The sequence below is a fragment of the Panicum hallii genome, chromosome 3 (assembly GCF_002211085.1).
Source record: "Panicum hallii strain FIL2 chromosome 3, PHallii_v3.1, whole genome shotgun sequence".
Classification (NCBI taxonomy): domain Eukaryota; kingdom Viridiplantae; phylum Streptophyta; class Magnoliopsida; order Poales; family Poaceae; genus Panicum; species Panicum hallii.
The window spans coordinates 22,281,586-22,300,136 of NC_038044.1; the positions used below are offsets into that span (position 1 = coordinate 22,281,586).

An 18,551-nucleotide genomic window follows, 5' to 3' on the forward strand; every position below is an offset into this window, starting at 1 on the left:
AACCATCTAGTATGCTTATTAATTTGCTAACCAACTGTTATCGTCACAAGGGTATGCCTGATATGCCAGCTGTTTATTAGCTCAATGTTTTTAGCTTTGCATGCTTAATGAAAACAAGAAATAAATACAAAACGCAAATTTGCATAATTGTTCACTTGGTAGTTAACGAGAAACGTTCATGATTGTTCTCTTTCTTATTTTTTACCTTTTATGAATCAAAGATAAAGCACTCGACTAATTATTAAAAAGAATTACAGTCTGAGCAATTAGATCATGCACACACTGGAGATCATTACCTGTAAATATATATCACATATAGTCAACCTCTGAGGTCCCGTAAGTAACTTAAAGTAAAAATCAGAGGAAAATGGAAATGCACATTAAGTCATGTGGAGCGTGGGGAAATTAACTCCCGTTCCAAGGAGGGCCTTACTGTCAAACGATGGAGAGCTTTGGCCTCATAAATGGGTATGTTTTGTTGGCTGATATTTTTGCCACAATAAGTTAGGTAGAAAGTTTTAGCTAGGCATGACAACCTTTTTTTTAAGGAAGACACCGGAAAGGAGTCTAAATAATTGGTGGTATAAAAGAAGGATAACTTGACACAAAACAATATAAAAAATAAAAATACATTGAAGAGTTCTCTGGTCGTCTTCTTCATTTGATTGTTCGTCATCCACCGGAGGTTGAAAAATGCACTGGAAAGGCAGCAAGGAAAAGGGACACCTGCAAACGCAATCGTCACACAAGGCTTTGAAGACCGTAAAAACCACTCGCTACTTACAACGAGATCTAGCAACCGCTGAAAGAACAACGGCTGGGGGACACCCCAAGCAACGCATGCTTGCAATCCTTCACCATCAAAATAGAGGGTTGGACAAATCGGAACTTGTCGCAGAACAAATCGAAGGAAGAGGTCGAAGTCGCCACAACAAAAGACAGACAACTGCATCTCCTGAACGACACACCAACTGCAAAGATCTGGAGAGAACCTTCAGATCTTGCGGAACCAACTCTCACTGGCCCTTCATCAACGCCAGATCGGATGTTGTCGAGGTAGGAGAGGCCGAAGAGACTTTATTCCATAGCGTCATCGTCGCCACCACCTCGCCGATGTCGCCGGAGAACCAAACCTGGAAGAAAAGTAAAAGACTAGATCTATAAAGATCTATAAAGAGGAGGGGGACCGAGGGGCGGCAACGAGAGGGCCTAGCGGCGGCGGTTGTAGGCGGCTGCGAGTTTGGCATGGCAACCTTACTTTACAATCCAAGTAGCCCAGTATTCCTGCAAGCTTTGGACCTGTTTGGGGAGGGAGGGGCGGCTACCACAGTTATTGTTCCTGTACCATCATAAGCCAAGTTATTTTTGTGACCAACTCTAATGAAAAAAAATTGTTTTTGTGAACCAGCATGCAATCTGCGATCGAAAGATACAGCCAAAGAGGACCACCATAAGACTATGAGCGCAAGTGCTGAGGCCAAGGTATGCTAAGTATACAATTCATATTCCTCTTATAGTATGTTGAAAGTTGCAAAGAGGTCTTGCAATATGCCCCATCACTTATGGCCATCAGGCAGTGATGATACTTCCATGCATCGAAGGGCAAGGGCTGCTTGGCCAATCCTTTTCTTTACTCATTTCTTTGCGACGCGGACACTTAATCCTAATTTCCTTCAGTATTGTAGTAGACATCTGCACACAAGAACAAAAGGTAATCGCTTCAATGCCAAAATTTTTGCACCGGCATTCTGAAACTCCCAACAAAAAAGGTACATAAACCTTTTCTGTTAGCCACGGAGCATTGCAATATCCAGCTTCAGCATTGTGGATGTCAAAGCTCTTTTCCATGGGCCACTGAATTGCACTGAATCGTGCGAGATATAGTATCGTTTGCCAGGTAGACGAGATGTTTGTCCCATTGGGAACTCAAGATGGAATACTACAACTTCATTGCAGGCCCAAAAGGCTCTCATAGCGTACTTAGTAGTGACATATATTGCACATATATCAAATTAGACAGCCATAATTAGAAAGAAAATGTGGCATTAGAGTCATGCATACCATTTCACACAGCACAAGCCTTCAACAATTAATTCATGTCGACTAGTTCAGATTTAGATGTTTTTGGAAAACTTCAGATTTAGATGTGTTGGCCAGGTTCTTGCACATGACCTCTCAGTGTATTCCACCTCGCACGTATAAACTTATCAGTTGGTTGCATGCATACAGGGGCAAATACACCACAAACCATGTGCTGACAAATGTCATTAGAACCTGTAACTCATACATAGTACATTCACCGTGACAAACACGAACTGCACCTCTCTAAAGCACTTGCTTTGAGTTAAGATGTTCTAATCTAATCACAAAAGTGTTGTTTCGGGCACCAACATGGTCACCAATAAAGTGTTGCTTTGGGCACCATCGTGGTCACCAATAAGCTATTTTTACCACAATAACCAGTATCAATCTTATGCAAAATATAGCAAGGCTGTAATATGTTAAAAACTACTTTTGATGAGAAATCTATACACGCCATTTTCACAAGTCCAATTCAAATGAAATATTTTTAAAAAAATCTTGATGGTGAATAATAAAAGATGTTAAATTGGCAACCCAAAACAACACTTGACTGGATGTCTGGATGGATTAAGTCATTAACATACATTCATCCGAATTCAGCACCTACACATGCGTGTTAAAATAAAACCCGTCTTAACACAGTGCGACTGTGGCAAGATTATCATGCACACCAACTTGCTTGGTCACACTGCTCAAGGCCCCTCTTGCATATGTACTGAAGCTTGAAGGAAGGGCATGGTATTAGGCTGTTAAATTTGTTGTGGTGTCAACGATAATGTGGAACTAAGTTAAACCAAACCTGCGCCTTTTTCCTACTGCAGAATAAGCAAGCTGTACTTTACAGCTCCCACAATCTGATGCCTAGGAAGCAAAGGAAGGAAACAAAAGCCTAAGCACTTATTTCAAATGTACAGCTCAAGACAGTTCTAACGATCGCTGCAACAGACTGGAACATGGATGGTAACATCCAGGCCCAGAATTTTGAGCGCAATTCCTTAGAGAATTGATCAACATGCATTTTCTGCTAGAAACAGACTGTTAACATGTTAACTGGACCAAGCTGAGTCTGAAACACAAAGCGTGATCAAATTGTTAACTGAGTATCCCTCCAATTAATCAGGATATATTCTGGTTCCATTCTGAGCTGGTAGACAACTCTTAATGCGCTAACAGACAAAACCACATCGGCCTTGACAGTTCTTAACTGAATGTTGCCTTGACCAGAATCTGTTCTGCTTCCAATATAGGCTTACAGTTAAAGAACTTATCTGCACTATTGACCAGGAGGCAACAAGTGCTATCTAACTACATTTGGAGAAGATGGAAAGGTGGTAGTAACTGAATGCAAGTTCAGCAACTTGACAGATTAAAAGTTGGTGAAAACAAATAATCACTGGATGCTTGTTCATAAACAGCTTGAAGTTGATATTTGGCTTCTGAGAAATAAAGCACCATGGTATATCATTAAGTAGCAAGAATGACGCAACAGCATTATCAATGTGCAAGATGATTCTGATCACGGCAACACTGAGTGCAGTAGATCTACAAAGGGCATTTTAAGCTGTTCCAAAAAACTTTATGTAATTGTCAAACTGCCAGTTCAAGACATAATTGAAGGTCCTCTTTATGAAATTCTCAAATAATCTAACTTGAGTATTACTTCAGTTCCAGTGAACAGTACAGCCGAGGCAACTTGATGATTTGAGCTCAAGTAACTACCAGTGAGAACAACAAAAAAACTGCATCCCAAAGCATTTTTTCATGCAGGGTATGGTTTCAAGCATAACTTGATAGTTGGATCTTTTGCCTCCCATTGCTAACTACTACTTGAACAACTCTAGAAGGACTTTTATTCCTGACTTAAGCCAAGTAACAAAACTCCAAAGGAAAAACGTGGCGACATGGCCCCAATAGAAGACAATGTTTTCATATCAATTGACTGATATTATCAATCAAAGATTTCCATTGAATTTTCAGTTTTTTATGTAAAGTTCCACTTAGACCAAACCTGGAAGGGTATGTTTCACATGTCTAAGCCACAAAACTGCATTTGGAATTAAAAGCTGGGTGATTAGTAAGTTGTCAAGTTCGATATTCAATATCACTAAATTTCATTGTAGCATGGATTGCTGAATCAGAGAAGGGAAAACAGTCATGATCAACGTTATTGTGCTTTAGGATTGCTGAATCAGGGAAGGAAAAACAGTCATGATCAACATTATTGTGCTTTAGCTACCATATGTGGTCTAAAAGGCAGATCTCGTGCAAATTGTACCCTTATAGGCCTGATAGGCAACTTATTCCAGCGCCATCTAGCGTGTGCATAGACCAAGCCATAAGCACTTGAAATTTGGCATTTCCTGTATTTTGACTCTGACCTAGGCACCATGAAAATCATGCTAACTGTAAATGAATCAAACACAATACAATGAAGTGGCCACTATGAAGCATCCTGCTATATCCATGAATTTAGTTGACCAATATATTACAAATTAAAAAACTGAGAAACATTTCATGTACCAGTTACCTTTCATCCACCAGAACTTGTTTTGGAGACCAGTATTATTGGCTGTAGGTTCCTGATCATCTTAGCGGGGATGAAGGTGGTTCTAAACCATTCAGGTCTAAGTGATAATAGCATTAACCCACAAGCACCAAGCTACATAACTTTTTCCCATTTGTTTCCAAATAGTACAGAATGGTGTAAATTCACAGAAAAACCAAGAAAATTATTTCTAAAAGGTGTTCAAACATTTGTAACTTAGCACAATATACCTATCATGCAGTGGCAACTTGGCTCCCTGAGTCTGAATGCATTTTAGACCTACTATCTCAACTATGCTGCGAGCACTTACTCAAGCTGTACAGCACAAATATCACGGTTAAGTTGTCATAATTTCGAGATAACATCTCAGGATACACTACACCATTCAAGTCCATGTTAAATGGTAACATTTTCTGATGTTAATGTATGACAGGAGAATATCAAAGTGAACGGAGGTTAAAAGAAATGGTGAATGCAACATGTTTAAAGGTTCAATGAATGTTCTGATCAAGTCATGTTGCAAGCAAAATATTTTGGTTAAGTAAACAACGATTATAAAAGCAGTACAGTAGAGCTACCAATCTCAAATAATTTGTTAGTGTTACTGCATAAACAATTACACAATATCCAAAGACTTATTTGTTCTTAAACCTTTTTTTCTCGAATGTGCGGGAGAGAATTGCTCTTGAACAATTAATAATTTTAAAATCAAAGATGTCCTCATATGAGCTGATAGCTCACCGGAATGATATTGTGTCTACATATCATTGTAGAATCTAATTGCATGGTGCATTTTTATTTCTTTTTTTATTTATATGTCCTCATTGGTGGCTCTTGTTTGGTTTCATCTCTAGAAAACCAACTTCCTTGGAAGCAAAAGGTTTTTCTATTTTTGTTTGTTGTATTTCCATATGCTAAAGTATAGAAAACTGGGAGAAAGCAAGAGGGAGTTATATGCAAAATCGGATTTAAAGAGCGCGCAGAACCAAATATGCTCTGCCATACTCTATGCATTTATATTCTAAGTCAAGTTTACACCACCGAACTATCACAAAAATTTGATTTTCAACCTACAAACAGCGACCAACGAACTTACAGTGGGCGGTATCTCCGTGCACTTGCGGATTATTCTATGAACGTTAACAAATACCAACGGTGGGCGCCCAGGAAGACCCTGTCGGAGATCAGATCGTCGACCCGCTGGGAAGCCGCACGGAGGCGTGCGATCAGCTCACCTTCTTCCCCCAGCTCAGGCCGAAGAGATGATTCCCGAGCTCCTAGCCAGCCACACGGAGCTCCGCGAGCTCCTCCTTCACCTCCAGGAGCTCCTCCCTCAGCCCCACGCAGCGGTCAAAAGCGGTGCCAACCCGCCGCTGCCACACTAGCAAAACAAGGAAAACGCAGTGAGAAAGCCAGCCGCGGGGAAAGCAACAAAGACGATGTCTAAGGACTCACCGTCGCTCGAACATTGAAGCTCCCAGAGCCGCGCCTCAGCCTCGGCCGCACGCCCCCGCTCTCAAGCCGCATCCGCAGCCACGCTCCTGGTGGCCTTGGCATGGCGCGCCGCATCCTCAGCACGATCACCGCGAGTCGAGCCACCACCAGCTCGTCATCCCGGCGTCATGGCGACAGGCGGAGATCCCCCACTCCCGAAGCACCCAAGGAACCGACACCCTAGCGGCAGTGCAGCTCCCGTAGGAACTCCAACTAGCGACGTGTCAGACCCGAGCACACGGGACTGTCCACGTGGCACACTTCTCCTAGGATATGGGATGGGACATGGCCCACGTCCTACATCCGTTGTAACTACTCGTAATGCAGTAGGATTACTCGTACAGTAGTAAGACTAGTCGGACACGGTAGAAAACTACCCAAGAAGTACTCGGGTAGGACTCCTGGGCTTGTACCCGACTAGGATTTCCATGTAAACCTGTTCGCCCAGACTATATAAGGGCGGACAGGGACCCCCTCGGGGACGATCATCATCAAAGGCAATACAAACCACGTAGGACATAGGATATTACGCTCTCAGCGGCCCGAACCTGTCTAAAACCTTGTGTTCCTTTGCACCTTCGAGTTTCTGGTCTCGGCGACACCCTACCTACAAACTCACCACCTTGGGGGTATCCCTCGGTGGACGTGGCGGTAAAACACCGATAGCTGGCGCGCCAGGTAGGGCTGTTCATCGAGCATCCACCGGAGAATTCGATAGCATCCTTCAACTTCACCAGCGCTGTGCTCGACGAGGGCACAACCTTCATCTTCGGCTCCTGGATCTGCGTCGCCGACGGTTTGGGTGGCTTCAATAGCCACCAGGCCAACTCCAAGGAGCCGGAGGCCACTTCATCGACTCCAAGCAGCGATCTAGACAACTTCATCGACAACCTCGACGACATGATGCTTCCCGATCTAGCCCGGCAGATCAAAAAATGTCCGTTTTTAACGCGACTTCTACTTGTAACGCACCAGATCTACTCGGGTCGGATTCAAACCGATTTAAAAAGACCTCACGATCTAAGTCCCTCTCCGACTTGGAGGAGGATTTGGATCTGCTGCTCAAGATCAAGGACGTGGGCGCCACCGCTTGCCGGGATGCCCTCGTTTTCGACATCTACTCGGATTCCGACGAAGAGTACTCCCTATGCAGTACTACACCTTGAGGCTGGATCCAAAAAGGACTCCGAGATGAGAGAGCCACTGCTCGTCAGGCGGCCCCCGCCCTCGAAAACCACTCGCAACCCAATGGCTACACCGAAACGCTCTCCGGCAGCTTCTGGGTTTAACTGTCACATCAATACCGCAAGGATGTTTCATGTACTAGAAGGGCTTTGAGCCCTCCAAACTACTCAATTACGAATTCCGCCGTGTGGCCTTCACGCAGGAACTACCCTTCCAAGAGGGTAGACCTCTCTCTCCTATTGCGGAAGAAGGAGAAAGTCGCACAAAGCTACTCGAGTACAGCCTTAGGGCTAACCACTCGCCGGATCGTCAAGTCTGCATGGCTTCCCTTCGCAACGCGGAGGAAGACGAGCTGGGCACCCAGTACAACAACGAACAACTCACGGACGTCTTAGCCGATGAGCCCACAGCTGACGCTCCCCAAGATGAAGACAAGGAGCACCGATGGATCCGGGCGGGCAAAGAACGCCAAGCGCGCTCAACACAGGCGCAACGCGCAGAATCGTGCCCGCAAACCAAGGGATCTTAACAACTCTTTTGCAGCAGTCGCGGATCGCGAGTACCGTACGCCGATTGGCGCCATCACAGAAGCAGCACTCTTAGCTCAACAACTCCCATCCAATCCTCAGATACAAAGGTTGCAGTACTTGACCCAACGTGCGCTCGTGCAACTTGATGGGCAACATCCAGTGTCCTCCACTCGGAATCAACTGTCGAGGTCTGAGCACCATGGTGATACCGCGCTGGTCAGTCGCACCCCTGGAGGAGGCCACAGGAGCCGGAGGAACGACAACCGCCAGCGCAATGAGGGCCACCCGTCCGCTCGTGGCAACAATGAACAAGAAGTACAACAACCCCCTCGCAACCAGCGTGGGGCAAGGCACCACAGCCAAGATCCAGTTGAGGCCAACCTCCATGATGCTCCCACGGACGACCTCAGGTAGAAAATCAACGAGGGCTGCGACGCGTGGCTTGTTATTGAAGCGAGGAGAAGGGACCGTACCGGCAGGCGCCACGACAACGACGACAGTGACCGTTTCCCGCCTTCACCACTAGCATCACCGACAAGTCCTACCCCAAGGACTTCAAACTAGTCGAAATCCCCAAGTATGACGGTAAGCAGGACCAGCGCCAGTGGATTTGTTGCTACTCCATCGTCATTGAAGTTTCAGGGGGATCCAACTCTACAAAAGCTCTCTACTTCCTGGTGGCTCTGGAGTCCGCGCCCCTCACGTGGCTTGAAAGCCTCAAGCCAAACTCCATTGACTCGTGGGATGATCTCAAGCAGGCCTTCATCGACAACTTTCAGGGATCCATGATCAGGACAGGCACTCGCCACGACTTGTCCCAGGTGAAGTAAGATATGAACGAGACCCTGAGGTCCTACACACGGCATTTCTTCGAGACGCACGCCACCATCGCCAACATCACCGATGAGGACGTCATCCGTTGCTTCCAACACGGCCTCTTCTCGAAGAACACGTACCACGACTTCGGGTGCAACCGTCCGACTACTGCCGTGGAGCTGCATGACATGATGGCATGGTGGGCTGACCAGGAGGATGAGGAAAACGACCGCTTCCCCAAGCGCATCCACGACAAGCAAGGCAATGGCAACGGCCACTTCGACAAAAGCCAGCGGAACCACTCGGGGAACAACTGAAAGCGTAAGCCAGACCATGAAGTCGTGGCTGTCAAAAGCAACTCGCGTTGCAAGAAGTCGGGGAACAACCACTCGGAATACGAGCAAGTCATACACAAACAATGCCCGATACACTTGAAGTCGCGGCACACGCTCTTCGAGTGCGTCACCATCCGCAAATCACTCAATGCACCACCCCTCCCTCAAGCAGGAAAGCGAAAGGACAAGGAGGATGACAAGGGAGGTGACAAGTCGGGGGCTCAAGACTTCCAGGATCCGAATAACGTCATCAACATCATCTTCAGCGGAGACGGCGGATTCCCCTCCAAGCGCGCACAGAAGCTAACCCTGCATGAAATACTCTCTGTGGTGCCAGCCACGACAAGACCTTTGAGATACAGCGAGGTCCCGATCTCCTTTTCTGGGGACAATCAATGGACTAGCTTCTCCGAGCTGGGAAAATTCCCGCTGGTCCTAGACCCTGTCGTGGCAGGATCACAGCTCACCCGAGTACTCATCGATGGCGGGAGCGGCCTCAACCTACTTTTTGCGAGTACTCTGAAGAAGATGGGACTAGACGTCTCCAAGGTGCTCACTCCTAGCAAAACTTCTTTCTACAGCATCATCTCGGGTAACGCGGTTACACCACTCGGGTTAGTGGTCCTTCCAGTCACCTTTGGGACGAAGGACAACTACCGCACCAAGTACATCAAGTTCGAGATGGCGGATTTCGACTCGTCCTACCATGCCATCCTTGGCAGACCGGCACTAGCCAAATTCATGGTCGTGCCCCACTACGTCTACCTGCTACTTAAAATGCGATAGGCGTACTCACACTCCATGGCAACCTGAAGAAGTCGTACTACTGTGACCAGAAGGCAATTGGGTACGCCACGACTTCACGCGTGCCAGAGCCTAAGAATTACAAGTCACAAAGTGAAGTTCTAGTCTAGCTCCACTAGCCTAAGAATTACAAGTCACAAAGTGAGAGAGGGAGAGAGGCTTCAATTTGTGGTGCGTGAAATGAGGGCATTCTACTCCTCCTTTTATAGCTTGAGAGGTCAGTTCCCGCCATCCCTTTATATGGAAACATTTGTAACCAATCTTGGGAGGATAAGAGCGAATCCCCTGTCCAAGTGCACCTGGACGAGCCCTGGCCAGGTTCGGCCGACCCCTGGCCCCTGGTGGGCCCCTAGCCACCGCCTTCGTCTGATGTGTTTATATGTGGGGCCCTTGTGCTGATCTTCGGTGATTTGTTCCTTGGTAAAGTGGTTTGCTCTGTCAAGTCGGCACTCTCATCATTGGGTAATCGCAAGATGTGATCTTCTATGTACTTTGCCTGCGTTTCGTGTAGGTTTCTATCTGTTTGTAGTCTTGTACCCCGAAAAATGGTTATTTGCCAAAACAACTGTAAGTTCGTGTAGGTTTCTCTCTGTTTGTAGACTTGTATCCCGGAAAATGGTTATTCCCCAAAGCAATTGCTTGAGATCACGCAAAATGTGGTTGCAAGGTGCCTTGGCATTCCATTTCACAATGTCCGTGTGATAACCAGTAGAGTAGGAGGAGGCTTTGGCGGAATGGCAATGAAAGCGATGCATGTAAGTTTTGACTAACTAGAGCTTTGCTTTGCTAAACATCTTATATATCTTCAAATACAAATGTACAGTCAGCTGAAGTTCATGGTCTCAACATAAGACTATTTGAAATGCAAATGTGTTAGAAATGACCAAGAATTTCCTCTTTGTCAGGTTGCATGTGCATGTGCCGTTGCCGCATTCAAGCTGCGGCGTCCTGTTAAGATGTAGCTTGATCGCAAGACAGACATGATAATAGCAGGTGGGCGACATCCTATGAAGGCGAAGTACTCAGTTGGGTTCAAGACAGATGGAAAAATCACGGGCATACACCTCGATCTTGGTCTTAATGCTGGAATAGCACTGGATTTGAGTGCATTGTTGCCGTCTGCTAGCATAGGCAGCTTCAAAAAGTACAACTGGGGCGCTCTTGCATTTGACATCAAGGTCTGCAAGATAAATGTCTCATCCAAATTAACAATGCGAGCTCCTGGACATGTGCAGGGTTCTTTCATTGCAGAATCCATCATTGAGCATGTTGCCTCGACACTCTCGTTCGACACTAACACCATCAGGAGGAGGAACCTTCATGACTTCGACAGCCTTTCAGTGTTCTATGGAAAAAGTGCATGTGAAGCTTCTACCTACAGCCTGGTCTCCATGTTCGATAAGCTAGCGTCATCTCCAGACTACCAGTGCAGAGCTACAATAGTGGAACAATCAATAGCAGCAACAAGTGGAGAAACGCGGCATTTCTTGTGTGCCAATCACGTATGAGGTAAAACTCCGTCCATCTCCAAGCAAGGTGTCCATGAATGATGATTCCATTGCTGTCGCGGTTGGAGGAATTGAGATAGGCCAAGGCTTGTGGACGAAAGTGAAGCAGATGACGGCATTTGGGTTGGGAAAGCTGTGTCCTGATGGCGGTGAATACCTCCTCGACAAGATGGGGGTTATCCAGGCCGACTCACTGAGCATGATCCAGGGAGGGTTCACTGGTGGGAGCAACACTTCTGAAAATAGCTGTGAAGCTGTTCGACGGTCGTGCACTGAACTTGTTGAAAGGCTTAATCCCATAAAGGAGAGTCTGGAGGCTAAGACTGGCACAATGGAATGGAGTGCATTGATTGCTCAGGTGAGAATAAACCTTATGAAAACAAACTTTGTCGGTAACATGCCAATTAACCTGATTGGTAGAGATGCCTAGAATTACAGTTATTTGAATCTTCTGCCTCCCTCCTTTCCATCATCAATATACTGCAATTGGTATCAGTAGCAAATAAGTGTGACGAACGCACCACCTAACTGTTCCAATTGTTCATGGCATTTGTTCGTCATCTGCAGGCAAGTATGGACAGTGTGAACTTATATCGGCACAAGCATACTGGACTCCTGATCCAAAGTCCCAAGTTACTTGAACTACGGAGCTGGCATCTGTGAGGTGTTCCTGATACAAATTGCAACAATAGCACTGCAAATGTAATCACCAAGTCAGGCTGTTGGAAGCTGCAGCTTCATTCCTGCTCAATGATGACACGTGATTAAAAATTTCATCACAGGTTGAGATTGATGTCCTGACAGGAGCAACCACAATCCTACGGAGCGACCTCGTGTACGACTGCGGGCAGAGCCTGAACCCTGCAGTAGACCTTGGCCAGGTTAGTGCCAAATAAGAACTGCTTGTGCAGAAACGTCACCAATGGAAACGTGCTGCTCTGAAGACCTGAAGACTGTTCTTCATTCACTCAGGTCGAAGGCACATTCATCCAAGGAGTGGGCTTCTTCACAAATGGGGAGTATGCAACGAACTCCAACGGCATGGTCATCCATGACGGCACATGGACATACAAGATCCCCACAGTTGACACTATCCCGAAGCAATTCAATGTCGAGCTGATCAACAGCGCCCACGACAAGAAGCGTGTCCTCTCTTTGAAAGGTGAACCTCTTCACACGATTTTTCATTCCCATGAACATTCTGCAGACCTTGTCAATCTATTGAGAACTGACAATAATGCAACTTGAGCTCACCAACAATGGCCGACTGACAAACTGACTGGATCTTACCAGCGTCGGGTGAGCCACCGCTTCTTCTCGCATCCTCAGCGCAGTGCGCAATGAGGGAGGCCATCAGGGCTGCCAGGAAAGAGTTCTCGGTCTGCACCAGCCCCACGAACTCCACCATCACATTCCAGATGGATGCGCCAGCGACGATGCCCGTAGTCAAGGAGCTCCGTGGCCTCGACGTCGTCGAACGGTACCTCGAGAGCTTGAACGCCGGCCCAACCACCACGAAAGCATAGATCCAGCAGACTGACTGCAAGCTTCGTGCCCCTGCAGGTGGTTGATAATTAGTTGTAAAATAAAAAATAATGGCATGTTTCGCCTGGGCATGGTATGTATGTGTTGCTCTCTGCTCTGGAGCCTCTAGTGTATAGCAATTGCGAGCAGCGACAGCGAGCTGTGGTCTTGTGAATCAGGAGTGGTGAATAATTGAACACTATAGGGGGAGAATTAAACCGAACAAGTGCCGGGCAGGACAAGTGTGTGGAGGAACTCATGTTATTTTGACTGGATTTCCGAATAATTTCGCAGTACCTGGCCAGTTTAGATGGGGGATCAGTAGAATCAGTTCGGCCTAGCCGGTCGCCTTCCTTGCGTTTGGCCTCGCTAAATGCAATAGGAATCCTTACCTATGGAAATGAAATTTAGTTTGTTGAGCCTGCCTCAAACAAATTGCTTTAAAGGATCAGAAATACACCAGTGATGCCTGATATGGAGAAGCAATAACAGTAGCGATCATGTCTTTGCACTGATGTATGAGAAAGAACAGAGAATACTGCACTTGAGAAAGCCAGTAGGGAAGCGAGATAGGCAGGGAACACTCGGTGCTCCTTGTAGGCAAAGGGTCGAGCACCTCGAGCGCCGCTCCTGCCGGCACACCAGTCATTAGTCAAGCGCACGTACAGACCGGCGAGAGAGGTGATGGCAATCATGGATTGAGTAAGGGGAGGGACTGGCACCTTGCAAGTGTAATGAGCGAGAATTGCCAGGGTGTGCCGGGATGGTGGTCGGAGCTGATGGAGCCGAGCGAGCAGTGTAATCTGGCGAGGAAGCTAAGCACGGCCAGCGAGCGGCGGCGCATGGGATAACCCAACCCGGAAGAATCGAAGTCTAGGCGCGTGGATTCGATGGCGGGCGAGTGCAGAAGGCACGGCGGCGGGACGCCAGTGACAGCAGGAGCTCGCTACGGTTGCAATGTCGCTGGCGGGTAATATTTAGGGATAACCCCACATATTTACATATACACCCCTATATTGGGTTACGATTACTAATCACGATCCGAATATTTATATATAGATCCCTATACTTTACATATACACTCCTGGTTCGGATCGCAATCCAAATATTTGCAAAAACACCCCTGGTTTTGGTCGGACCCTGCTCTCGCGGCCTCGTCCGTCCGCTCAGAGGCTACTGCTTGGTTGAGGCGCCGACACTCGTAGCTCCGGCAGCGGCCACGTGCCTGACGGATCAGGGCCTGGAGTTCTTGGATTATGGATTCATTCCCTCTCCGCCTCTGATTCCACCAAGTTCCTCGACGCCGTAAGCTTGTTGGGCCCCTAGCTCACTCTCGATCTACCTCACGCGCTCACGGACGCCGGCTGTCGCTTGCACACTCGAGAACACGCGGCGTCGGGAGGAGGAAGATGAACAGTACACAAGGATTTGGCGACGAACGCCCCGAGCGACGAACGCTCTGTATGTTGGCCCTTTATTAAGCTAGACTCGGCCCTGATTACAGGAGGAGTACACAGGCTTTTATGCCCAGGGGAACACACGCTCACGGAGCCACGACCTCCGCGCACCCCGACGATCGCCCACGATCTGCACGGTCCGGCCTTCTCGTCCGCACGCTGTGCATGCGTCCCTGACGACCCGGCCTCTCCCTGCTTTCACGCCTAAGACTCTATCCAACATGCATGCTACGCACGACTCAGCCAGCTGCGCCCGCATGCCCACACGACCTGACTCAAACGCAAACACACGCATGCCCGTGCACCCCCGGCGCACACTCGCCGGGCATGCCGCGCTCGCCCCGCACAAGCACTAGACACACACACGCACGCACTCCGCTCATCATCAAGCTTAGTTCTAACAATCACCCCCCTAAGCTTGACGTGGCGACACCTTCGTCTTCATGGCTTCACTGGATCCTCGCCGACGTCCGCGTGCAGCGTCGTCTCCTGCACCGCGTGCACCACCATTGCCGCCGCGTTTCGCATCACCGCTGTTCGCCATGATCCGCATAGTGCGGCCACCACGTCCGCGCGACGTCCACGCGTTCCCGGGCCGGCTCCTTGTGCGCTGTACGCCTCCAGCCCGCCCGACTCCGCCATCACCGTCTTCCACGCGACTGACGCGCATCACTCCACGGATTGCTGCCGCCCGATCGCACGCACGATCACAGCTCCGATCGCCCACACGATCTCCGCTCCACTGATCGCTCTGACGATCACCCACGCGAACGCTGCGCGCGCATACACGCAGTCCGGCGCACACACGCCTATCTTGATCGCCACACGATCACCTACGATGGCTGCACGCACCCACGCGCCTCCGCACCCGACACACGCGTGCACCGCGTTCTGGCTCGCACACACGGCCAGTCGCGCTCCACACACGCACAGCTTCTCCTCCGCGCCGACGGCTGCCGCTCCGCACGTCGCCGCCGCGCGCCACCATCTGCTTTCTCGGCGACACACGCCGAACTTCGTCTTCTTCGCTGGCGACTCCCTCAGCGACACACGCTGGGCTTCTCCGCCAGCGGCTCCTCGATCCTGCGACAAACGCCGTCTTCTCTGGCTCCGGCGACACACGCCGTCGAGCGCATCACGCTCGGCAGGATCGACACACGATCCACCGCCAGCGCCTCCATCCGGTGATCACGCGCGGGCCGACACACGGCCGAGCGAACTCGCCGCACCGTCATCACTCGACGCCATCACGCCGCCGGCCACCACCAGCGCGCCTCCGTCGAAACCGGCTCTGATGCCAATTGTTGGGCCCCTAGCTCACTCTCGATCTACCTCACGCGCTCACGGACGCCGGCTGTCGCTTGCACACTCGAGAACACGCGGCGTCGGGAGGAGGAAGATGAACAGTACACAAGGATTTGGCGACGAACGCCCCGAGCGACGAACGCTCTGTATGTTGGCCCTTTATTAAGCTAGACTCGGCCCTGATTACAGGAGGAGTACACAGGCTTTTATGCCCAGGGGAACACACGCTCACGGAGCCACGACCTCCGCGCACCCCGACGATCGCCCACGATCTGCACGGTCCGGCCTTCTCGTCCGCACGCTGTGCATGCGTCCCTGACGACCCGGCCTCTCCCTGCTTTCACGCCTAAGACTCTATCCAACATGCATGCTACGCACGACTCAGCCAGCTGCGCCCGCATGCCCACACGACCTGACTCAAACGCAAACACACGCATGCCCGTGCACCCCCGGCGCACACTCGCCGGGCATGCCGCGCTCGCCCCGCACAAGCACTAGACACACACACGCACGCACTCCGCTCATCATCAAGCTTAGTTCTAACAAAGCTTGGGGTCGATCTAGACATCCAGTCGTCTATGCCGGTAGGCCATCTCAGACCTGGAACAACTCGTCGGTGGCCAAGCCTTGCAGGAGGTCCCTGACCACGGGACGGGCCTGCCTGCACAGTAGCATGACAGCACGACATCATACTAAGCAGAAGAGGTGAACAATTAGAAAGCAGCATCTATCAGCAGAGGAAAACGGAGGCTGCTTTTGTTGTGCAGGTGCTGATCGAGAGGCATAGTTGACTTTGGCGAGGAGCCTTGCATTGGTGGTGTCGTCGATCCATGGCCGGCCGGCCGGTCTGGCTGCAGAGCCTGCTGGAATAAACAAGGGCAAGTGAAAAGGATGGACGAGGAGTCGGGGACAGCTCCCTTCCGGGTCAAGTTCAGAAATGGTCCAGCCCTCTATGTCACCCTGGCGTCCTCCGGCGCACGGCTCGTCGATATTTGCATCGCCGCAGGCGCTCTGTCGCGGTAAGGAGCCAGGAGGCGATGGGTGCTGTGCTGCCAGCGTGTGTCGCCGTGTCGACCCCGCGCAGCCTCTTCGTGATGCCATGGCAGGAAACTGGCGCGCGTGTTCTGTGCGGCGGCCGCGGAACGCGCGGCGGATCTCCGGCGAGGCAAGCAAGCTACGAACGAAACAGAGGAGGTGTCTTCGCAAGAGCAGGCGAGCAGCACATCTTCCTTGCGTTGGTCGGTCTCGTCACTCGTGCCGGTTGGCGAGCGCGGCAGCCGCCGAGACCGATCGAACTGGCAGCGCGACCGCGGCGGCAGGAGGAGACGGATCATCTCTGCTTTGATTCGCGGGAGCCAACCTGCCTGCTCTTGTCGCAAGGGCTCTGAAGCGGTGTACTAGGCTTTGCCGCTGCCGTTGGACCAGGGGACTGGCGCCGCCGCCGCCAGGCAGCCAGCTTCGCCCGCGTTTACCGGCGCGGTGGACGGTTCTCGCTTCCTATGCTTTGGTCTCTCCTGTTTATATAGTGCATGCTTTCTGAACTGGTTTATTATATTTTGAGTGATTTCTGAACTGGTTCTGATATTGTGCTTAAACTTTGCTCTAAAAATCTTAAAACCATTTAAATACAAGTGGGAGTTGGGGAAATTTAAATTCTCTCACTGGTACGTAATTCGTGTAGAGATGAGTACAAAACTAGCAGGGAGTACTGCCTTTATATTATTAGACTTGATGAAGACTATCTCAGTTCTTCTGAGCTGAAGCACTGGATCATTTCAGTTGTAGCCTAGTCAGTGTTCATCTCATCATCAACCAGATTAACATCCACCCCGTAATCATCGACAAGCAGAGGATCCAACCCATGGAACGGGTCCTGCTGCATCGCCAGCGCATCGCCTTGCTCTTGCTGCTGCTGAGTCAGAGCGGCCTGTGCCGGCGCGTTCAGCTGGGCGGCGCCCACCGGCGACCGCGCGCGAGCCGCCGCGGCGGCATGCACGGCGATCTGGGCCTGGGTCCTGGCCAGCTCGCACTGCACGGCTCTGATCTCCCCCTGGAGGCGGCCGACGATCCCCGCGCAGCCGTACACCGGGTCCTGCACCCGCCGGTGCGCCTCCACCACCATCATGTCCGCCGCCTTGCCGCGCTCGTGGATTGGGAGGTTCTGCACAAGACAAGAAATGGCGCACCATTATTTGATTTCTACGTAGCAAATGCACGTAAGATCATTCATTTTTTTAGCCAATGCGCCTGAGCTCATATTTTATCAAGAGGGAAATGTAAGATCGTTCTTAAATTCGAAAAAAAAAATATAAGATCATTCTGCAGTGTTTCGCTCAAAAGGAAAAAAAAAAGAACAACCATTCTACAATGCTTCTATACATGAATTCTGCACGTGCTAATGCTCAATGCTAAACCTCTAAACCTCTACTGCTAAGGAAAATGCTCGTGCATTCTTGGTGTCAGGCTCTTAGCGATCACTTTACCTGGAGCATCCTTGCAACGTTGCTGGCGCCGAAGACCCTCTGCACGCAAGCGTATCTCTGGGGATCCGATGCCGGGAAGTAGGGGGCGAGGATGCAGTCCTGGGAGCACCTCCTGCGCTGGTTCTTGCACGCGGCGCACCGCCTGATGCCCGGGCTGGCACCTGCAGCAGCTTCGGTGTTCGAGCTCGTCGACATGATCTAGCAGAAGATTTTCTTTGCAGAGAAGGGGAGAAGATTTGCTGGGAGATTTTTTCGAGGATCTAGCGAAGATGCTGGCTGCGGGAAAAGATGTTGTGTTTATGTATAGCATGGGGCGAGCGTCTATGCATGGAAGTGTACAGCGGCTAGCTGCAGTAGCCTGGGCGCGGGGAGTGGGGGTGGGGGTGGGGGTGGGGGGCGGGCATGCATGATGCATGCCTCGCGAGCTAGCCATCTGACGCGCATGTCGCGGCGGAGAAATTTCGGCGCTCGGTCGTGTCGCGA

At 50.0% G+C, this 18,551-nt stretch overlaps 1 protein-coding gene and 1 pseudogene across 1 annotated transcript; one reads left to right on the plus strand and one right to left on the minus strand.

Annotated features, from left to right (window-relative positions):
• Nucleotides 1-10,525: 10,525 nt before the first annotated feature.
• LOC112885350 lies at nt 10,526-12,843 on the plus strand (annotated as a pseudogene).
• A 4,528-nt stretch (nt 12,844-17,371) lies between these two features.
• Nucleotides 17,372-18,263, minus strand: LOC112885351 (LOB domain-containing protein 24-like). Its single transcript, XM_025950985.1, has 2 exons — nt 18,069-18,263; nt 17,372-17,746 (listed from the first exon to the last, which is right to left on the minus strand). The coding sequence occupies exons 1-2, from the start codon at nt 18,261-18,263 to the stop codon at nt 17,372-17,374; spliced, it is 570 nt and encodes a 189-aa protein (XP_025806770.1).
• Nucleotides 18,264-18,551: the final 288 nt, after the last annotated feature.

What these genes read in the sequence shown, in the direction of transcription:
- LOC112885351 (XM_025950985.1), bottom strand. Translation starts at nt 18,263, where the DNA reads ATGTCGACGAGCTCGAACACCGAAGCTGCTGCAGGTGCCAGCCCGGGC. An exon ending in ACGTTGCAAGGATGCTCCAG is followed by an intron (nt 17,747 to 18,068) that starts GTAAAGTGATCG and finishes TGTCTTGTGCAG; the next exon opens with AACCTCCCAATCCACGAGCG.